The 23,909-nt window shown below is 43.4% G+C and overlaps 1 protein-coding gene across 1 annotated transcript; it reads right to left on the bottom strand.

Annotated features, from left to right (window-relative positions):
* Window positions 1-1,554: 1,554 nt before the first annotated feature.
* Window positions 1,555-23,362, bottom strand: LOC125901850 (neuropilin and tolloid-like protein 1). The gene is made up of 10 exons (XM_049597804.1): window positions 23,031-23,362; window positions 22,677-22,742; window positions 22,225-22,359; window positions 21,882-22,130; window positions 16,570-16,611; window positions 16,199-16,326; window positions 14,844-15,072; window positions 5,741-5,854; window positions 5,507-5,651; window positions 1,555-3,641 (listed from the first exon to the last, which is right to left on the bottom strand). Exons 1-10 carry the CDS (start codon window positions 23,056-23,058, stop codon window positions 3,104-3,106), a joined length of 1,674 nt encoding a protein of 557 aa, XP_049453761.1. The 5' UTR covers window positions 23,059-23,362; the 3' UTR covers window positions 1,555-3,103.
* Between the last annotated feature and the right edge of the window lie 547 nt (window positions 23,363-23,909).

Genomic DNA, 23,909 nt, shown 5'->3' with positions numbered 1-23,909 from the left:
CCAATTTTTAATCACCAAAGTTACACCTTTTATCATGGCCAGAAACCACGAGAAAAGAAATTATCATTGGATTTTCAAATTTCTGACAGCCCTTGGATACATCATGTATAACAAACACTTGCTTCAGAAAAAAAAAAAAACATAACCCAATCTAAGCTTAAAAGGGGATAGTGCACCCAAAAATTAAAATTCAGCCATCTACTCACCCATATGCTGAGGGAGGCTCAGGTGAAGTTTTAGAGTCCTTTCGATCCAAGGGGAGAGGGGTTAGCAAAACAACTTCACCTAATGCAGGCTGACGGCGCCCCAGATTCAAAACACAATCCAAAAACACATAATTGAAACCACAAAATATCTCCATACTGCTCGTCTGTAGTGATCCAAGTGTCCTGAAGCCCTGACATAAAAAGTTGTTTGGAAAAACGTCATTTGAACTCTGTTTTTAGCCTCATTGTAGCCTGCAGCTCTAACTGCCTCTCTGTGTACCGCGATCATGTGTGCGCGCTTGCGCAAGACAGTGAGACATGGGCACCGCGTTCATGTGTGTTCACGTGCTTTCGCTGGTCTCGCGCACAAGAATCTGGGGACGCCGTAAGCCTCCATCAGGTGGAGTTGTGTTGCTACCTCCTCTCCCCTTGGATCTCAGCAAGTGATGTGAGGACTCTAAAACTTCACCTGAGCCTCCCTCGGCATACGGGTGAGTAGATAATGGCTGAATTTTCATTTTTGGGTGCACTATCCCTTTAAAATACTGATATTTCATCAAAACTACTTTTTAAAACTAAACTGTCTGCTCTAACTAACCAGCCTGCATGATGAGAGTGAAAAACCGAGGCTTTTTTGATGCCATTTGTCTTCAACTTCTAACTTGTAACTTTCAAACATCAAAGGGTATGTTTGAAAATCTAATAACTAAGTTATGTTGGAGGAAGGGTCATGCATTTTCTGCCAGTCACTCAGAGAGGTTCAAGGAAAATTATTTGTAGGTTCAGGGAGGGTCAAAATAAAAAATAAAATGGAGAAGTCACACCCTAGCCACCCTCCTGCTCTGACAAGTAAAGAACAGCCCCTTAGTGCCATGAATGCAAATAACTTTAAAATGAGGTACAAATAAAAACACACATCAAATGTCAGAGCCATGGTGCCATGCAGAGTAAAGGAAAAACAGACGATGTTTAATGAAAGAAATAAATAGCCAAATGATCAACAGAAACACATCATACAGAAAATAAACAGGACTAATCAAATTGAAAAACTGATGCACATGAATAAACATCAATAAATACTCCCAAACAAGCAAAAACAAATTATATCTAAAGAATATAAAGGCCTATCTATTTACACAGCAACAGAACATGTACGTTTTTCACCCCACTGTAATTGCAGAACAGTATTTGGTAACACTTTATTTGGATAGTCCGCCTATCGATAGTTTATGGAGTATGTGAAACGTTTAAACAGTTCATTAGCTGAGATTCAATAATTCAACTGTTTCACTTTGTCTGTAGATGTTTACATGTCTACATATTCTCAGAATAATTTAACTGAACTTGAAATATTCACTCAGCCTATGGGTTTACTGAAAAATTCAAGTTCAACTGAATTATTCTGATGATAAGAAGGCATTTTCATGAATTGTTATACACTCTATAGATAATCTGGTGAACACTACAAAAAAGCAAAACAGCTGAATTGTTGAAACACAACTAAGAAGCTCATGAAATGTTACAAATACCCTGTAAACTATTTGTAGGTGGACTATCCAAAAGGAGTTCGCGAGTACTTGAATGAAACATGTTTGTGTGCTGAATTCACTGGTTTGACTTGTATGTTTTCATATGCTGTCCTTGATATTATCTGTGTTAATGTCTTGTCCTGTCAGATTCTGGACATGTGTTTAACACAAAACATCTTGCATGTTGGAGGAAAAGGAACAGCTTAACCCTTTGGTGGTGCAATAATGTCCAAACATATAGGAAACACTACAACACATAGTTCATTCATAAAATAATCACAAATAGGTTGCAGTCATAAATACATTCTACACCCGAGTTGGAAAAGCCAAATAAGGAACAAAAATGGATAAAATCTGATGCATTAGAATAAGTGGGAATTAAATTATCTCACTATCTGTGGATATAAATCCTTTGTTGATCCATTGCTCTCAAATCCTGACAGTTTATTTCCCTGCAACTCCCATGCACAGTAGCACTACCACAGCAATCAACTACGCAAGATGTACAACAGTTGCTCCTATAAATTCTTTGGCAGACAGGTATTTTTATTATAATTACTAGTGTGTGTTTCACAAGCTCGAGTCCACACTATTCGTGATGCATACAATGTAAAAATCCAATTGAATTTGGAGTATGAGACCAAGAAACGCTGAGAGGAGCTGTAAAAGTCAGCATTAACGAAGCAGTGTGTAAGATTTAAGGACATTTAGTGACATCTAGTGGTGAGGATGGGCGGTTGCAACCAGCTGAAACTTCTCCCATTCCCCAATTCCTTTAGTGTTTATTGTTCAGGAGCTTTTTACCGGTAGCCAAATTACTCAGAGTTCTTTTCCTCTCCGAAACAAATGGACCTTGTGATTAAAACTGGTATTAACACCTGCTAATGTGTGCTCACTTTTTTCTCTGATAACTTAAGATTCAGACTTTTGAGAGATGCCAAATTGTTTGCAGAGATCTCTTCCTCTCCTAAACAAATAAACCTGGAGATTTAAACTGGTTGAAAATAAATAAATAAATGACTTTCATGTCAAAAAAAAAAAAAATCTCATCGCAGAGGAGCCAGTGTTTGGTTTGTTCATTCTCAGATACTGTCGGAACATGGCGGTGCAACATGGTGGTATTCGTGGATGAGGACCTGCTCCTAGATGTAACAGGCTAATTCTAAGGTGTTCAGCTGTTTATACACTAAAGAAAACATACTTCTGTAAATATATATCCCCCTAAATCCTGCACACTGGACCTTTAATTCCTATTAGTGAAACTGAAATCTTATCTAAAAAGGAGTTTAATTGTCAAGGATTTATTAACCTGATCATATAAATAACTTAAGTGTTGGTCTCTTTTCTTTATTTCCATGTCGCCATATATCAGAAGTCATTAGACAGTGTACGGTGGACAGCATGGTCCAGCCCTGGCGTGCCATGGTGGATCTGATGGTGGTGCATGTGGTGCTGGCTGGTGGTGGGACCATCATCTCTCATCAAATCATCCTCCTCCTCCGCCCTGTACCCCTCTGCCCCGTCCTGAGAGTAGCTATGCTTCATCACCAGGATGCTCCTTCGACCTGCTGGTGTGGTGTGGTGGGAAAGGCGCGGTGACTGCTGGCTCACCATGACCGGCGGCAGGGGCGGCACAAGAGCCCCTCCATCAGCCGCGATGGTAGCGTCCCTCATGCTCAGATTGCTGCGGCTACCGTGGACACTGCCATGCACGCTCCCCTGGTAAGAGCCACAGTGGTGGTCGCGAATGCATTTGGAGGAGGAACGCTGGAGCTTGTGGAACTTCTCAAAGTCCTCAGCCAGGGCGGCATCAGTCAGGTCACCTGAGGGGGCGCGGCGGAGAGTGCAGAGCTCATAGTGAGGAGGCTCAAAACCAGGGTGGAGGAGGGCAGGGTCAAAGTCATCTCTGTGGATAAGTAGAGGAAAGAAGAGAACAAATATTTTTTGTTCTGTGACATTCACTGATATTTTTAAATAGACATCTTCACAATGATACTGAGTTGGCTCATTTGTACATTATTAAGTAAAGGAATTGGCCCGTTAGCTAAGTAGCAACATGTTGTATCTTAGCCAAATTAAAGTGGTTACACTGACACCAGTAGGTTGAGTAGGTTAAGTTTTTGATAAATTTTTAAAGCTGCATTTTGTTTTATATGTTTTTTGCCACTTGGGGGCAGTAAAACAATTTGAAAACAACATTGTAACATTGACATGACCTACACCAGTGGCGGCTGCTGGTCTTACAAACAGGGGAAGCTCACTTTAAATTTACATCATAAAATTTATCATATTGTAGCGAGGCAGTAACCTATAAAAGGAACATTTAATTGAAGCCGTTTTTCAACCACACTCATGCCATCAAACCACAGCAAAACACACCTCAAAGATTTTCAGATAGGTTTAAACACCTGAACTGTACTTTACAAACAGTGAAAATAAGCTATATCACTTATGGAAATAAGGAACTCCGGACGGCACTCTGACAGAAAACTCCACTCACAAATATCCACATAGGACTGAGCTCAAAATGCCAAGCGCTGTCAATCACAAAGGGGTTCAGCCTTTTAGACAATTCCTCCAATCATCATGCATACACCGAGCGTCCTCTCCCGCCCACCGCTCCATTAGGTCCCAGGGAAGCTGAGCCTCCCTGGAAGTGACGATTTTGTCGCATTTATCCAATGACCGTCTCGCTTTGCTGCATGAAAAAACCTGCTCAGCGCTGTCTCATAGGAATGCTTGGAGGCTCCGTGTCCACCATGCTGACACAAGGATGTATGACAGGGAGGTCGCGTTTGTGCTGAATGTGGGCAGTGCCGGTTGTGAGAAAGCTAGCTTGCCAGTTAGTGTTAGCGAGCTTGTTAGTAAATACCGCTAGATATAATGTTACGGTACGTTTTCCATTTTTTCTATATGCTATGCCTGCCTTCTGACTCACTGCCGTGAGGCAGCACCTCTCATGTGTGGTGGTTTGGTTTTTTCATGGCCAATATCATACAATATCGGCTGGTTAAACATGACAACAATCAATGTCTTCCTCAGACATACTTCTTTGCTATTGGTTCACCAAAGTTGAACTCCACAAGATGCAAAAATTGCTTTACCACCAGAAGCAAATGTTTTTTGTTTTTTTTTTGTTTAACCTCACTCACACTGAATGAAAGTAAATGTGAAACAAATATTTGCTGCTGGTATTTTCACTCACGTGTGACTGTGGCCATACGGTGTCGAAAGAGACTGCCCTCCAAAATACGACAACAAAGCTCATTAGCACAAGCAGCAATAACGACCCATATTTACGTTTATTGTTGGTGGCAACCTCTGGTGGCCACAGTAATTATGACAGGAGCAAAAGAGGAAGCCAGGCAAAGTGGTATAAAGAGCAACAAAGTACGCTCAGGTCGAGGTGGAGGAGAGGTGGATGGGTCAAACAAACAAGGGACTTTCATCCAGGAGAATGCTGTTTGTGTCCTGTGTGAAACCAAGGGTGCGTTTGGAAACACACACTCCAAGTGCCAGAGCGCACTCTGGCACAAACTGCCTGGCTACTGCTGAACATAACCGCATAGTTTTGGTGCAACTGCGACTGTTTCACAACATTAACCATGTGTTTAAAACTGTTACAGCTAACAGTCATATACGATCCATTATGTTCACCGGTTGGGGCTAACCTAAACCCTAAACGCCTCTGTGTGTCATAGTAGATGGTAGAAACATGGCCTATGTGGTCATATGGGTTGGAGCACATGTTGTGTAAGAATGAAATTTCACCTGCGGATGATGTATTTCTTGCGTGGCTGTTTGATCTGGATGATGACAGAGATGATGAGCAGGATGACAACCAGGCCGCAGGTCACTCCAATGATAGTGAGGTTTGTGTTATCCAGTGTGTCCAGGATACTGGCTTTCCTCTTCTCTAGTTAGGGAGACAACATGTAGAAGAATGACCTTATGTCAAGCCACAGCCAACATATGGCTGGTTTCTCAGCATTTGTGTCAGGGTACCTTTGCAGTGATTCTCATCCCATGGGTAAACACAGTTCTGGATACCGTTGCAGACCAGGGTATGGTTGATGCACATGTTGCTATGGCAAAAGAAAGTTTCTCCTTCACATGGAGCTAAAAAAAAAAAAAAAAAAAAAAAGCAAATAGCAGCTGTACACAGTAGACTGAATTATAGTCAGTTCTGAGATTATATTCTGTGATATAACATATCACATGTGCAGAATTCAACATTCCTGTTTTACCAAACTGTCATTGTTAATATCACCGCCAGAGGGCGCCAAAGTAAGAATCATAGCGTTTTGGTTTTTATTCTTTATTATTTTTATTTATTTATTTATTTATTTTCTGAACTGAGCCACATCTATTTGGAATCATGGTGGTTTCTGACCACTTAACGAATGTGGGTCCAATGTTGCTATTTTTTTAACTCTGCTTTGGTCTCCACCATCTCCTGAGAGAAATAATAAATAATGGCACATTGGCAACTGAACATTCCATTAGATTCACCAGCTAGTTGGTAACTTTGTCTGTCCGCCATTTAATGCTGGTCAGGTAACATACAATGGGTTCATTAAAGCATTTCTGCTCAAGCTTTGGCTGATGAGGGTGGAGTTTGGAGGCTGTAAAACCAAAACAATTAATGTGTAAAATCTCCTGCTAGATGATGATCGATGTCACTGCACGCCACTCCTACTCTGCCTGAGAGACGTGTGTGTGCACGCAACTTGTGCAATTAAAAACTTTTCGACTGAGTCAACAGCTCATCACCCTCACTCGGCTTCTCAGTTCTGCAATGATTGTTCCTTTGTTGCAGCAGTGTGCGTTGGTGACAATGTAAGTTATCATAGATGTGAAAGTTCATGGCGCTAGGGTGTTGATGTACCGCAGGGTAGATGCTAACGATAATTAGCATGCTATTAGCTTACCTGAAGAGGTGCTCGTCTGGGGAAATGAGTAGATGTAATCCAGTCTATATGCTACTAATTGTTAGCCCTAAGCTGCAGCGTGTTTATCTAATCACCTGTGCTGTTAAGTTGTATTACTGTTTTACTGCTATGACTGCTATGTATAGCGTACTCCCTAACTCAGTAGCGGACCGAAGAAACTCCGACACTCTAGCTCAGTCACGTGACCTACTTCCTGTTAAGGCAAGTGCCATGTTTATGTTTATCTATGTGCCTGCCCTGACCCTTTGTGGTTATTTACTGACATGTTATTTCTTTTATGTAATTGAGACCATGTAAGTCCCAATTTAATGGCACTGTTTGGTGATTATTATTATTGTTATTCTGTTGCAGATCACAAACCACACATATGCAGGCTTGTTATGTTTGCAATAAACAGTTCATCTGAAGGAGAGAAGCTGCTGCATTTTCTCTGACTGGAAAATTAGGCCAGTTGTGCACAGCCAGACTACATCCAACCACACTGTTGTCTACAAGTGGTCCTTCGAGCCAGATTGTGTTCAACTGCGCTATGGCTACTTCTAGAGACTTCAATGATGAACAGCCTACAGCAAGTCCCTGCCCAAGCCGTATTCATCGTGTCCCGAGGTATCTGGAGGACTTTATAATTAGCCATCCATTCAAACAGCATTCGCCAATCATTGCAGCTGATGAGTGGGGTACAGCAGGAACAGAGACCATACCGCAAAGTGAGGGAGAACAGCAGTACTATTCTACACCCTTTCAGGCTACATCTCCAGGTATGGAAGAGGAGCGAATAGAACGCATGGAGGCCTATATTAAAGAAGTAACACGGCAGATGAAAGAACTGCAGACCGCCACGGACAGTGCCAAACGTATGTCCTATCCCCAGCAGCATTTCTATGACCTACCATATCCTCCACGTTATTCAAGTCTCCCTTATATCCCAGACAGCGGCGTTTAAATGCCCCAAAGGTCTTCTCTTCCGGAGATCCTGATAGACTGGAAATCTACTGATAGAGAGTATTATCAGCAGCACATAGCTCAGCCTGCTAGATCAGCCTCCCTGCTGGGACCACAGCTCTATCCTGAACTGTCACCCTTGGCACAGCCTACCAGGCTGCATAGAGCAACCACTAGCACTGCAGTCCAGCTTGTCCAGCCTGCATCTCTGCCAGTCCATCTTGCTCCTGTGGTCCAGCCAGCACCTCACCTGGTTCCGCCTGCTCTCCAGCCCATCCAGCCCGCGCCTCCTCCAGTCCACTATGCACCTGTGGTCCAGCTGGCGCCTCAGCTGGTCCCACCTGCTCTCCAGCCTGTCCAGCCCGCGCCTCCGCCAGTCCACTATGCACCTGTGGTCCAGCCAGCACCTCAGCTGGTCCTGCCTGCACTCCAGCCTGTCCAGCCTGCTCCACCGGTCCAGCATGCGCCTCTGCCTGTGGTTCAGCCTGCACCTCAACCTATGCAAGTCACAGCACAGTCGGTTCGTTCAATGCCACAACAGTTGACTTTCAGTCAGCATGCTCACCAGGCGGCGGCACAAACACGGCAACAACCAGCTTTCGCACCTGCTCCCTTCAGCCAGTTTGGGCCCAGACTAGATTCTCTGTCTGTTGCTACTTCACAGCCACCAACATCGTATGGAGCAGCTTATCCAGCACCACATACTGGACAGCTCCCCGTGGCTCAAACACCATTACCCCAGCCTGGGCCTCAAATGGAAGCGTACTATTCACAGCTTACTACTTCAATGTACCCACAACCGTTGGTCCCTGGACAGAGTTTCATTTCCAACAATCCTGCAACACTCAACATGATGCAAATGGCTATTGCAGCCTCATACGGCATTCCAAAACCCAAAATGCCCCTATTCAGTTCTGGTAGGGAGAGTGACTTCATTATGTTGCAGAGGGGACTAGATAGTTTACTTGGTCCACACAGGCACCTAACTGAAGACTATAAATACCAAATACTGCTTGATCACCTTAAGTTGCCCAGTGCGTATCAGGTGGCAAAGAGGTACGTGAATGACCTCACACTGTACACCAGTGCAATGCATGCTTTGCAGCAACGGTATGGTCAGCCAAGACAGCTGGTCCAAGGGGAGCTGAAAGCCATCTTAGACTCATCTCCAGTGAAACAAGGTGATGCCCATGCCTTACAAGAGTTCTCATCTGCAGTTAACACTCTGGTGGGGATGTTGAGCCACATGGATGGTCCTGCCCAGTTTGAACTGAGATGTGGATCCCATGTAGACACTCTCCTCAGCAAGCTCCCTAGCGGTTATAGGGATAGTTTTGCCGAATATTGTCTGACAAGAGGCATTATCCACAGTGGGAGCGATCAGACTTACACACTGCCAGACCTTGCAGAATGGCTAGATTGAAAGGCTCAAGCAATCCAGGTCTCCCAACGTGCAGCAGAGTCCAACCAGACAGAGTCTCCTCGTGCTGTGATGAGAGAAAACAGTCCACAAGCAAGAGGAGGGAACGCTTCAAGCCTTACTGCCCATACTGCTCAACTACGCAGGATCACTACCTTAATGCCTGCCCTGAGTTCACAAAGCTCACCACTGAAGAGAAGGCTTCCTGGATTAATGATAAAGGGAAGTGTCGCAAATGTGGGCGTGGCCATACCCCAGAGAACTGTACTCTAAAGAGGCTCTGCTCTACCTGCAATGAACAACACCTGGTAGTGCTCCATGATGTGACATACATTGCAAATCCAAGCATCCTTACCGTCAGTACACCTAGTACTGCGGTGTATCTGGATCATGCCAGTCACTCAGGGCGTGTTATGCTGAAAGTTGTACCAGTCCAGCTCTGCCATGGAAAAAGAACACTAAACACTCATGCTGTTTTGGATGACGGGTCGCAGCGAACCATAATACTGGCTACTGCTGCCCAGCACCTTGGTTTGCGGGGAGAAAGGGAGCTGCTTAACCTCAAGACCATCAGGCAGGACGTAGTGAAGCTTCAGGGAATGGTGGTGTCTTTCGAGGTGTCTGCCAACACACAGCCATGAACTTACCACCCCATCAGTCAAGCATTCACTGCAGCAGAACTCCACTTAGCTGAACAGTCTTGTACAGGAAACACATTAGTGAAGAAATACAGCCATCTGAGAGGAGTTCCCCTACACACCTTCACTGAAGTGCAGCCAACACTACTGATCGGATGCGACCATCCTCACCTAATAACTCCTACCCAACCAGTAGTCTATGGACCTACAGGGGGGCCAGTTGCAGTACGTACACGACTAGGCTGGGCAGTACAAGGACCCGCCAACTTTCTGCAGCATCCCTCCAGTGAGAGTTCCTGCCTTCACTTGTCATTTAGTACATCCAACTCTGACTTACACCAGGATGTTGAAAGACTGTGGCAGCTTGATACATTACCCTACCGCAATGAAAAGGAGGTGACGCAATCTAAACAAGATCAAGCAGCTATTTCCATGCTGGAGGAGCACCCGTGTCACAGTAAACGGAGTATCAAGATATGCTACGCCGCTCCTCCGGAAGAAACCTCCAGCTCCACTTCATGCAACTCCTGCTGCAGTGATACCTCTCCTCCGAGCTACTGAATGCCGACTAACTAGCAACCCTGAGCTTGCCAGTGTCTATAATCAGGAACTACGCAAATTGGAGGAATCAGGATATGTGGAGAAGATCACCAGTGATGAAGCAAGCAGGTCTACTGAATCCTGGTACATACCCCACCACGTTGTGTACCACAATGGAAAGGCAAGGGTGGTGTTCAACTGTTTCTTTCGTCATCAGCAGACTGCCCTGAATGATAATCTGCTACCAGGGCCCTCTCTTGGTCCATCACTAATGGGGGTCCTGTTTAGATTTCGGGAGCATGCCATCGCAATCAGTGGAGACATACGTGGTATGTTTCACCAGATCAGACTTCTGCCGGAAGATCGCCCACTTCTCCGCTTCCTCTGGCATGACATGGACCGAAACAGACAACCTGATATTTATGAGTGGCGAGTACTACCCTTTGGTACAGTATATAGCCCCTGTTGTGCCATCTATGCCGTCCAGTGTCACATCAGGGACCACCAAAGCACCCATGAGGATCTTGTGGAGACAGTTCTCACCTCCTTCTATGTTGACAACCGCCTCATATCCTTCCGCTCACCCCAGCAAGCAAAGGATCTCATTGACCGAATGAGAGCTCTCCTAGCAAAGGGCGGATTCGAGATTAGGCAGTGGGCCTCGAATTTACCACAGGTAATTTCTCACCTCCCGGTGGAAGCTCAGTCAACCACCTGTGAGCTGTGGTTAACCGCTGAAAGGGCCGACCCTCAAGAGTCCACCCTTGGTCTGGACACATTAGGCTATAAAAATCGGCCTGTATCACCTGACCAGCCAACCATGAGGAATGAGTACAGAGTGCTTGCCTCCCAGTACGATCCACTCGGGTACATTATTCCCTTCACCACCCTTGCAAAAGTCCTGGTCCAGGCCTTGTGGACCAAAGAAAGACACTGGGATGAACCTTTTACTGATGACCTTCTTCCAGTATGGCAGGCTTGGGAAGATGAGCTTCCTAAGCTGCAAGACATCACCATGCCCAGGTGTTATGTACCAGCCGACACAGACAATGAGGCTTCTGTGATGGATGTTCACATTTTTTGTGACGTGTCTGAGAGGGCTTACGGATCCGTAGCCTACCTGAGAGTTCAAACCCCTGAGGGACACATACATGTGTCGTTCATAATGGCCAGGTCACGTGTTGCCCCGAAGCGGCAGCTGTCAATGCCCCGCTTGGAACTATGTGCTGCGCTTACGGGTGCCCAGCTTGCCAAGGTACTGCAGACAGTTAACCTTGCCTATCCAGTCTGTGGTCATGTGGTGAGACTCGACAACTGTGCTGTGCTGGATACAATCCGAGTCCCACCAATACAAGGTATTCGTTGGGACGCGAGTTGCTGAAATACAAGAACTGACCAAAGTCGAATCATGGAGATATGTCAACTCGGATCAGAACCCCGCTGATGACATCACTCGTGGGAAGACTCTTGCCGAGCTATCCCAGCCAACCTGTTGGAGTCAAGGGCCCTCATTCCTGCACCAGTCCTCAGCTCACTGGCCAGTGAGCCCTACAGTGCATACAGACGAATCAGATGAACGGAGGAAAACTACCTTCTGTGGTAACATCATCACCAGCAGTGGTGATGAGCCTGACCCACAGAATTGCCAAACATGGACTGACTTAATACAGGCTACCTACCAGTCCTTGCACGGGGCGGCCGCACCTGCAATGTCAGCGTCCACCCGCATAGAGATGGAGACTGCTCTCCTGAGGAGGATACTGGTGGACAGCTTCCCCGAGGAGTTAAAGGCACTACAACAGGGTAAACCAGTCCGTCCATGCAGCCGCTTAAGTGCACTCAGTCCTGAGTATGACCAGTCCTTGGGCCTCATTCGAGTCGGCGGCCGACTACGCAAAGCGGAGAGCCTGCCAGAAGACAGCCTTCACCCTATTGTCCTAAGCCCTGAACACCGTATAACAGAGCTCTTGGTGAAGGAGTACAACGACCGCCTACTCCATGCTGGCCCTGAATGCATCTTTGCTGAAATCAGGAGGAACTACTGGATACTCTGGGGGCAACAGTTAGTCAAGAAGCACCAGAGGCACTGCCTTGATTGCTGCAAATGGTGCAAAACTCCAGTGACACCTAAGATGGCTGACTTGCCTGCTGCAAGACTTCGCATTAACAAATCTCCGTTTTGGTCCACTGGCGTTGACTGTTTTGGGCCCTACACAGTTAAGATTGGAAGAAGACACAAGAAACGGTGGGGAATTATTTTTAAATGCCTCACCACAAGATGCGTCCACCTTGATCTATTGCCAAACATGGATACAGACTCCTTTTTGCTGGCTCTATGTCGGTTTATAGCAAGGAGAGGCAGGCCATATGAGCTCTTGTGTGACAGAGGTACCAATTTTCGGGGAGGAGAAAGAGAGCTCAGAGAAGCTCTTGAGCCATCATTGAGGCAGCAGCTGGCAGCGCAAAGCATCACATTCAGATTCAACCCACCTCTTGCACCTCACTTTGGTGGGGCATGGGAGAGGGAAATTAAATCTGTTAAGGCCTCCCTTCAAGTTGTGCTGCGAGATCAAGTAGTATCAGAAGAACTGCTGTCAACCGTCCTCACAGAAGTAGAGGGCATGCTTAACTCTAAGCCGCTGGGATATACCTCCTCGGACCTCGCTGACCCCGACCCCATAACACCTAACCTTCTGCTCATGGGGCGGCGGGATGCATCTCTGCCCCAAGCTGCATACGGCTCCAGTGATCTGCTGGGCTGTCGCCGATGGAGGTACAGCCAGGTGCTGGCAGACCAATTTTGGAAACAATTCACTCATCAGTACCTTCCCAACCTTCAGCATCGTCAGAAATGGCGGAGCTCAACTGCTGACCTAACTGTAAGCCAAGTGGTCATGCTGGTCGATCCACAGCTCCCCAGGGCTCTGTGGCCTATCGGAAAGGTTTCCGCCGTTCATCCCAGCAATGACGGAACAATTCGGTCGGCAGACATTGACATTAAAGGGATGGTCTAAACCCGTCCGGTCACCAAGCTGGTACTGCTCCCCAAAATGCCAGATGACGATGATGGTAACTAGAACCCTTCCTAATGACAGCAGGGACTTGGATTTCTACCCATTCATGATTATGAATGGGCTGTGTAAAATCACCTGTTAGATGATGATCGACGTCACTGCACGCCACTCCTACTCTGCCTGAGAGACGTGTGTGCGCACGCAACTTGTGCAATTAAAAACTTTTCGACTGAGTCAACAGCTCATGGTGCTCGCCTGGGGAAATGAGTAGATGTAATCCAGTCTATATGCTACTAATTGTTAGCCCTAAGCTGCAGCGTGTTTATCTAATCACCTGTGCTGTTAAGTTGTATTACTGTTATACTGCTATGACTGCTATGTATAGCATACTCCCTAACTCAGTAGCGGACCGAAGAAACTCCGACACTCTAGCTCGGTCACGTGACCTACTTCTTGTTAAAGCAAGTGCCATTTTTATGTTTATCTATGTGCCTGCCCTGACCCCTTGTGGTTACTTACTGACATGTCATTTCTTTTATGTAATTGAGACCATGTAAGTCCCAATTTAATGGCACTGTTTGGTGATTATTATTATTGTTATTCTGTTGCAGATCACAAACCACACATATGCAGGCTTATTATGTTTGCAATAAACAGTTCATCTGAAGGAGAGAAGCTGCTGTGTTTTCTCTGACTGGAAAATTAGGCCAGTTGTGCACAGCCAGACTACATCCAACCACACTGTTGTCTACAATTAACTATAACAACCCTTTTCACATTGCAATTAGTCATTTGATACATTGTTTTGTATCGAATATTGATTATAGAAGCATCAAAGTATTATTTAAAAGATACATTTTGAAATGGTTTAATAAGTATTTGACACACTAACTGCCTCTTACATTTAATAGCAGCCCAGTTCAGTGTTTTGGTACAGTTAGGTTTCACATTTGATGCAAACTGTACCAAATGCATTTGAACCATACTCAGGACGACGGTTTGATACGGTACAGAGTGTTCACACAAGAGGAGAACAGATTTCCCAGTTTGGCCCATTAGTTGCCACTGAGGATATTTTACAAACTATCGTTATCGGCGGAACTTCGGCTGAGGTCTGTGCAGCATCCAGTCACGCGGTGAAGAGCTGAGAAAGGGAGGAGGGTTGTGTAAAATAATCATTGGCTACAGCTCCAGAAAAAGGTGATATCGGTCGAATTATTGGCTATAGCCTTTTTCCTGTTCAAAACTACTGTTATTATATCAGTCTTTAAAAATCTGCTATTGGTCAACCTCTAGTTTGCGCTAACCAAAGGAACTGGATTTTGGGGTCAAGTGTACCTAGTGCCAGGCCCAGGTCCCTGATGTGAATGTGCCCTCCAATATGTTGCTAGACATGCCCTGTGAAGGTAATGTCTTTCTTTTTTTTGACTAATACACCTTTTCCAAATAATCCTTTTCAAGAATGTCATAAGTGACATTTTCAATGTTGGAGGCACCCCCTGTTAATATGTAAAGATGTAACCAAGAAGCTGTTATTTAATTTTTGACTCTCACATATAGATGGGGCACACGTGTAAGAGAGAGCTTGCAGGTAAAACTCACGTTCATGGAAGGTTGTGAAGAGGATCCTAAATTTGCTCTTTCTGCTTCCCTCGTCTGCCCACAGTCTCACAACACCCACGGAGGACACCAGCATGACATCGTTGGCCACCGTGGAGCAGAATTTATTCTTCAGGTGCTCAACCGAACTGCTGCCGTCATAGATAGCAACAAAGTTGCGCTTGCACTCATTTGAGTTGTGCATCTCGTACTCCAGAAAACGCATGTAGATCTGTGGGTAAAAGATAGGGAAGGACATTTTTGTTCTGATGGTTTTTAAAGAAAATATATCACTTTTTTTACAACAGCCAATGGACAGTGACACCAAAATTATCCAGGTTTAAATCATTGGTGTCATGTTTTAACACTTGAGCATTTTAGCTAACATTAGCAATGCCTCAAAATGAAAATGAGGACTTTCAGAGGTAGTAAAACTGAATAAGTAATTTCAAAAAAATCTGTCATTTTGAGTAAGAGATTGTAAAAATGTAGGTATATAATATATGCTAAAGGTATAGTGTTGGCAGAGGCAGGTAAACAGACTTGTGGCCCATACAATAACATATATAGATGGACAGCATTCTTGCTGGAGGACTCAATGACGTTGCTGCGGCGTACACAGACACATCACTGAGCTGAACGGACATGATGTGACCAATAAAATCTTGTGGCTGATGAGCTGCTTTTGTATTTGGATGAAGTCATGATAAAATAAAGTTATATGTGGAAATATTCTCAAACAGGGGCATAGGCATTTTACTTTTTTACTTGCCCCATAACATTATCCCCACCACTTGCCGTAGCCAAATTTCATATACGCACATATATATATATATATATATATATATATATATATATATATATATATATATATATATATATATATATGTATATATGTATATTTGTCCTCCTGTGTCTGTCTCTGTGCCTTGTCTTGCCATATATATACACACACATACACATAACTGGCATATGCCAGAGGGCTCTGAGAGAAGGTGAAAAAAATGGCATATGTCACAGGGATACGCAGAGCAGGACACACTGGCATACGCCAGAGGGCACCATGGTACACAAAGCAGGAGACACTAAATCAATTTTTTTCACCATTTCATGCAAACACACTTATGCTATATACATGTATATACAATCTGCTGATCATATGGCTTTTAGCCTACTTGTAGTGGAGTATTTCCACACTCTGCTATCAGCACTTTGACTTAATAAGTGAAAGTGCACATAATACTTAATGCCCTCTTGTCTGTTTCAACATTCCACACCGTCACAGCCACAAATAATAAACACATGTAACACCACCACCACCAACACATAAGACCAACAACAGTTTGACATATACAGACCCTACTTCTTGGTGGAGCCTTGATGTACCACCTGCAGTCTACAGCCTCAGTCAGCAGCGCCCGGCCCTCTCCACTTATCTGGGTGGACTCCACAAAGCCTTCTGGACCGCTCAGCTCAAACTCACAAACTGTGAATAACAATATTTTTGTGTTAAAGTTTTCAGACCCTAAAATCTTAGTGACTGTGAAATTGTTAAAGTAGACTGTGCAATATTATCTCTTCAGCAAAAAGGAGGACTCAAATATGTAAATAAATGTAGGTAGTTGTATGAACATGTTACATACAATTTGCAGTATCTACATTGAAACACAACTGCACCAGCAGTAGATCTGATATGATGCGACACATAAAACATAAGCTGAATACTCACATGGCAGAGCTGGCAGTTCCCCAAGCCCTTGGAACTCTGGATCTAAAAGCATAAATATAATGTTGTTGGAAACATATCTTTGGAACAAGTCTTTCCACAGTCATGGGGACAAATTTCAAAAAGTGTTACAGGACAAGTTTCGGTACCACGATGAAACAATTTTTAACTTGTACTCCACATACATTATATTTAACACAAATTGCATTTAGAATTGTAAATAATAAACAGAAGTTTTAAATGTTTTCTTTTTAAAATTGATTTGAGGAAGCTTTTCGGAATTAGGGAAGGGGCCATTGACCCCCCTCACCATATGTCCCTGGGACACATTAGTTCTTGGTCGCAGATCACTGTATCACAGCTGGTGCGATCCCATCACAAGATGAGCTTAAGCAACAATGCGTTTTTTTATAGAGACATATTTCAGTAGTTGTGCACTACTACCTTTAAGTGACAGGAGCTGGTTGTTTCAGCCATTTATCATCACTTTTGGCTGCTGACTTTGACTGTTCTGGTCACCTGCAAACCAGTCTTCACCAGCCACCAACTCATGATTTCCATCCAGTGCCAACTTTGAGTGCCAAAATAGTGTGCCCTTTAAGTAGAGAGTAGAGGTCTTCATGGACCATAATAAAACATGGACCTGAGCCCATGTAGGTACCGGGTTGGTCCGGGCAACCAATCCAGTACCTACACGGGCTCAGGTCCATGTTTTATTACGGTCAATTGGGTCTGGGTCCAGTTTGGGTCACTGTAGGTCCTTGGTCTGTTTATCATTATGTGTAATGAGCAGATCTGAGAGGACCTGCGATAAGTGCTGATCAAAAGAGAAACTCATTAGCGCTGTGTAACTTAGGATCATCTCAAAAGAGCCAAAGGTGAAAAAACATTGAGCAGCAGCGCAGCAAGTTGGAGGTGGAGTGGAGAAAAGATGGATAAAGAGCCAGACAATATTTTACTGTTGATTTACTGTTGTGAATGCACATATCTGGACATATTTTTCTTGCAAATCCTTCTATATACCCTCTAGTACAAGTACACCAGGGTAAGAAGTAGATAGTATACAGTCCATTCATTCAATCTGCTGCCAGTTTTCTGTGCCCCAGATTTTTAAACATATTCAAACTTCATCTGAAGAATTCAAAATGTGTGCATGCAACATTCATTGCAACATTTTTTTACTAGGAATAGAGAAAACAATTTAGGACAAAGACTAAATCGCAGAAATGATAATATTAAAGACATATTGCCAAATGAAAAAAAGGCACAGCTGGCCAATGTTTACATAATCTTTGTGCCAGCAAATTCCTGCTGCCCTCATTTAAACTCCCCTGAAACCCTCTTGCCCTTCATCAAAAAAGAAAAACACACACTTCACATTAGAATGGGAGGAGAAATTGTGCTCTAAACCTTTGTGCTGATGAATCTACTTGCTAGGTGGATTATAAATCCTGATGTACCGGCTTAGTTTGAGACAGATTAGGCCCCACCAGCAGTGACAACCTGGTGATAAAAATTTTACTTTCTTGTTTTCTAAATTCTGCCAAAGTTCCCAGTTTTATATTGTGTTAGAAAGCCTTCAATAAAATACTACATAATACAACATATACAGCTGACTCAAAATCAGATACAGGAAAGAAGGTGTTTTAAAGGAGTACGGAGTGGAGGGTACATTTATTTTACAACCATACTACCTCATGTTAAAATGTTTCTGTTACTGGTAATGAAGCACATTGGTCAGTAGCTATGATGTAAGGAGAGCAGGTGATGGACTGCACGGAGGCTCAAATCAACAATGACTTATTAATCCTCTCATGTTTCTTAACCCTGCTGCTTCAGGCTTGTCCAGATTATTCACATTCATTCCTCTGCATGTTTGTGTGTGTGTGTGTGTGTGTGTGTGTGTGAGAGAGAGAGAGAGAGAGAGAGAGAGAGAGAGAGAGAGATCCCAGAGGTTTTATACCCAATATGAGGAAACAAATGTAAGATGAGATGAAGGCAACATATAGGATGGTTTATGTAAATCCTCTCCTATTCAGCTTAAAGGTGTGTTGGTAACAAGAACATTGATTGAACAAAGATTAATGCTGTGTGTGTGTGTGTGTGTGTGTGTGTGTGTGTGTGTGTGTGTGTGTGTGTGTGTGTGTTAATTTTCCGTTTTAACCTGACCAATCTGATTGTAAGAGCAAAAAGGTGAATTTACGGTCTTGTCCCAGAATTTCTGTACACTCTGATAAAGGATGAGTTTTTAGTGCATCTGGACTATGTATGACAGTTAATTTAAACCAGCAACAACAGATTAATGTGGCTACTTGGGGGCTGCAGAAACAAGCCATAAACAAAAAAGTTATATAATATTACCTCTATATGGCTAATTTGTTTGCAAATAATTTCCTATATGCACATCCAGCAGATACGAGCATCATTTGCATTCATTCATCGTAACTTTTGTGTCCACCTGATGAACAGCCACTGAAAACAGCTGCCTGCTGTGGCTAAAAATGTCTGTCATGAGAGCAGTGCGGCTGACTCAGATCAATACAGTTGCAGTACCAGAACCGAAACAATGAGCTGACAGAAGCAAAAATGCTCCATTGCTGAAGGGAACTACAGAGTCAGGTGTTAATTTTATGTGAGTTTCAGCACTACAAGTAGTCATGCGATCCACTGTTATTATAAAACACTAACCATAGCCGCTTTAGGATGAGGTACAGTTCAAGTGGCAAGAATAAGGCTGCATGCTTTAAAGTTTTATCTGCCTTATACACATGCAGTGAATGTAAACGTAACTTGTTTTCATAACTGCTCCATAGGGCGCCTTTATGTTCTGGGAAATTACTTGCCCACTTACAAAAGTCAGCATAAACTAGAGGAAACATGTCATAACAATAGAGTCCCTGCCAAACAGTAGCACTCCCAAGGGGGGCAAGTGTTGCCTTGCAGAGGCCCCAAACCCCTCACATATTCTTTTTTTTTTTTTTTAATCTTAAGCACACAACATGTTAACTTTCATATTTACATAAGAACAAGTTCTGGAGTATGAAAACTGAATGTGCCCATGCTCTTTCACATTAATCGCAACTGCATGAAATAATGTATAAGTAAATTCTAAATCCTCCTTACATGGCTATAACATGCCTAAATAGAGACAACATTAAAGGTCAAGTCTTGGGCCAACATATGGTGCAAAATATTGCAGTTTTTTAAAATGTGTGTAAGCATGTGCTCACAAGGGTGAATTAATTATCTCCTGCCCCCAGTGATAAGTGGAATTAGACAGGAGATTAGCATTTGGCATGTGAGACTCAGTACATTTCATGTAAACAGAAAAAAGCTTCTCCTGATCTGCCAATAATGAAAATTATCTACTTAAAGGGATAGTTCATGCTTTTAGGAGCCTGCTTTTTAAAGGTCAGTTTCTGAAAATATAAATGTATAAGTAAGCTTAGTAAGTGATTACCATGAGGAAGGTAAAGTAACCGTGCTGTAAAATTGAAAAAAAAAGAAAAATTGTCTCTGATATTTGCAGAAAAATAGCACCAAGCCCTGACATGCACATGCAAACAACATCAGCCCCCCAGCAACAACAAAACTAGAGTGTGTGGGACAGACTCACAGGACTGTAGGGCTAAAAGTGGAACATCCCTTGTGGAATAAAAATATAATGTAAAGATGCTCAATTGTGTCAAGAAAGAGAGAAAGAAAGATAGTGGGATGGCTGGATGGACAGAGGGATGCAGATTAATCTTTGCCCCCCGTCAGTGTAGGTGGCCTATAAAATCTGCTGCTAATGAAGCCTCTGCCTCGGACTCCCTTAAGCTGCTACTGCGGCTCAGCACTGACAAGCTGTATTCCCCTGAAGACAAGCTTTCATTAACTTGTGTGTGTATGTGTGTGTGTGTGTGTGTGTGTGTGTGACTGAGGGAACAAGTGCTTGTGTGTGTACATGCCTGTGTGTATATGCGTGTGTTTGAATAACTGCTCCCCTCCTCATCCTTCGTCAGCTGCAGCTGGTGTCCCTGCACTACAAATGGAAATGAGAGTATGTTCCCAGCAGCATGCCACAGGATCACTATTAAAGTTGCACTATGCAACTTTTTGACCTCATATGCACAATTAAAAACTAGCATATATTATAACATCCTTTAATGCAGTATAAAGATTACTGGGTTTCTTTGTGGTTTTGATCTAGTGGCGCTGGAAAATGTCCAGTGTGCATGTAAATGTGCGTTTTAATTGGACTATATAACCAGCCAAATAGAGCAAAGACAGAGAGGGAGAATCTGTGTAAAAGAGGTAGCCAGTTTTGGCATATGGCAACTAACAAAGTCAAACTCACAGCAGGGTGTTGAACCGGGAGAAAGGGCCAAGGAAAGAAGTCGAAGGCTTAGAGTTGTAGTAATACTCTAAACATCAGCCCCTGCCAGCCAGACAGAACGCCAGCTGGTGTGATAGAAGAACACTAGTATAGCAGAAATGCAAAATGACATGGATAAATTATGATATTTTTAGCTTTTTTGCCACACTCCCTAAAGGAACTGACTATGTATGGAGACTGTCCTCCCAAAAAAAAAAATCTGTCATTTGCTCAACTGCCCCAAAACGTCATATGTTTATGTGGCATTGCACAGTGACAAAGCCCATGTGGGGAAGAGGTAGGGGTGGATGGCTGAGTCAACAAAACATCTGACTTTTACAACAGACTGCTGTTTGTTTCCCATTGTAGCACAGGCTAATTGAAAACTGTCACTATGAAGAGTTAAGGAATCACATACTGATATACTTTGGTTTCTTATTTTAAAATGTTTTAAAGTTAAAATGACTAATTAATAGACTAATCAATTAGTAATACTGGTGCAGTTAACATTTTGAGTTTCCACTTCTCAGCAAGTGTGCTGAAACCAAACGGCAACCTGGGGCTAAAAAAAATAAAGAAGTGCCAAAAGCTGCAGTTCCTCTAATGGCCACTTGAGGCTGGCTCCAAAATCATAGAACCCCTGTTAAAATGTCCAACTTTATAGCATAAATTCACATGTTTACAGCCTGGTCCAAAATACGTTCTGGGGCTCTATGGCTAATTTACCTGTTCATGACAACTGTAAAAGGTCCATTATCTTCATACAGCCTAGGGTTGAAACAGCATGGCTGCGTCCACAACAAAAAGATAAACCTGGCTCAACTTTTGTCGCAGTGCAATACATCACCTGACAACAGTGTATTAACACATTAAATATATATAAGCATGCGTTCATGGTAGATACCTTTGTAGCATGAACGGCCACCCTATGGGTGATGCCTTATCACCCATCTCTCACCTTGTGTGAAGTTATACCGGGCAGAGAAACCAATGGCCTCCAGTTCACCATCAGCAACAAACTTGATGTACAGGTACCTCCCACTGGAGCGGACATATGCTGGGCTTTCCTGCCCACAGAAGCGACCAATGATGGGCGAGAAACCAAAGGGCCCATCGCGGACCTCAATGTGGTCAAACTTGCACTCCCAGGAAGGCTCGATGGAATACTTTTCATCGAAGAACAAGTCGATGCACTGTCGAGGGGAGGCTGGAGAATGAAGAGAGATTGAGAACAGGTGAGATAAAAGCAGGAGAGGTGGAAAGTGAATGAGAGGCTAAGAGGAAAAGGATGAGAGCCTCACCTTCTATAATGTAGACACATTCCCTCTCTGGCGGGTATTTCTCAGGGTAGTTGGGTGAGGTGAAAAATCCTCCATCAGGCTCCTTCACCCAGGTCCCACACTGCCCAGCTGGTGTCACACCTGAGTTATTCTTCACTGTAAAATCACAGGCAGATAGTGAACAGACAGATAGACATGTAGATCAAAGTGTTGAGCTTTTTTATTTCCGACTAATTTTTTGCAGGTCAAACTAATGCATAAATTATTTTGTTGTTTGGTCTTGTTTTTGCACTAATCTGACCCACATTTCAGTCATCTAGTACTCCAACTTTTTTATTCACATCTAAATTATTAGTAGCCAAAACAACTTTTAAGCACTGCTCTCTACTGATGTGTTATAACAGAAAAAAACTTTAGTCTTAAAATGGTTAATGGCGAAGAATGTGACAGTGACTCAGGACGTGATGTGATACCTTGAGCTTTTGTTTTGGTGGCTGAGGCACCTGGCAGCTCAGGTGAGATGAGGCTTGCTGCTAAAGCTGAGAGAAAAAAAAAAAAGATTAAAGATTGTGTTTTCTTTTTCAATTTGTCAGAAATCTTCTTAAACCTATTTGAAAAAAAACCAAAGTCTTAAAACCATAAACTGGTGATATTACAGAAGAAAAACGACAACAACAAAGAATATGATTAGATCAGCTACTTATACTAGGAAGAAGCACACCATGAACACACCACATGAGCTATAGGATTATTAATAACCGTCTTATAATATTTTTTATTAAAGGTTACAAACAGGCTACAAAACAGGTTTACAACTGTTAACTTACCGATGGGCAGCAGAAGTTTGTGCACCATTTCTGTTCCCTGAGGCTGGGCAGCTCTGTCTCAGATATTGCCATTAAATAGTCTTGACCAAATGTCCGTTTATTGGGAAATGTCCTTCAGCCCATCGGTTCCTCACAAAATGCGCCAAATCCGAGAGCAAAGAGTTCGACATGTTCATCCCTCTCTCTCTGTCTCCCCAGGAGCTCAAAGGATTACTCTCCCGTCCGCCACAAACCTTCAATATTTTTCCTCCACCTTTGGACTGCATTAATCCTCTCAGAAGATAGACGCTCATTGACAAAGCTGCGCCCGTTTAAAGTGGGCCGAGGCAACTGAAAACTGTCCTGCGTATGTGTGCGCGCGCGTGTGTACGTGTGCGTAATCATTCGGTGAATTAGTGTAGGAGTGTTCCCCCTCCTGAGATGAACACAATCAGCAGCAGCATCAAGATACAAATAAAATCTAATGGTTTAGAAATACAGTTTCATTTACTAGTTTACTATTTTTACAATTAAAGTTTTTAATCATTCAAGGCTACTTTATTTATTTAGAATTTGAATCCTCTTGGACTTCATGATGGGCAAAAAGGAACGATCAAATCTTTTTGAACTACTCTTTTCAGTGTCCAGTTTGTACTGGGTCAGTATGTCAAATGTCAGAGTGCTCACTGAGAGAACAAGAAGCGATTGTATCAGACTTGAGTCCAGACAGACACAATATGCTGATACATAATGCATTTCACCGATATCAGTGTATCCACTTATTTCCCTATGTAATTTTCATGATCAAGTCTCTTCTATAGTGGAATTGACATCATAAAATGCATGCATACTACATCGTGATGGCCCACCAGCAGATGGAGACCAGCAGATGGAGACATG

This window comes from Epinephelus fuscoguttatus, linkage group LG15, assembly GCF_011397635.1.
Source record: "Epinephelus fuscoguttatus linkage group LG15, E.fuscoguttatus.final_Chr_v1".
Lineage (NCBI taxonomy): Eukaryota > Metazoa > Chordata > Actinopteri > Perciformes > Serranidae > Epinephelus > Epinephelus fuscoguttatus.
Note: the sequence above shows the minus strand (reverse complement) of the source record. Positions and strands in the feature narration are given on the sequence as shown.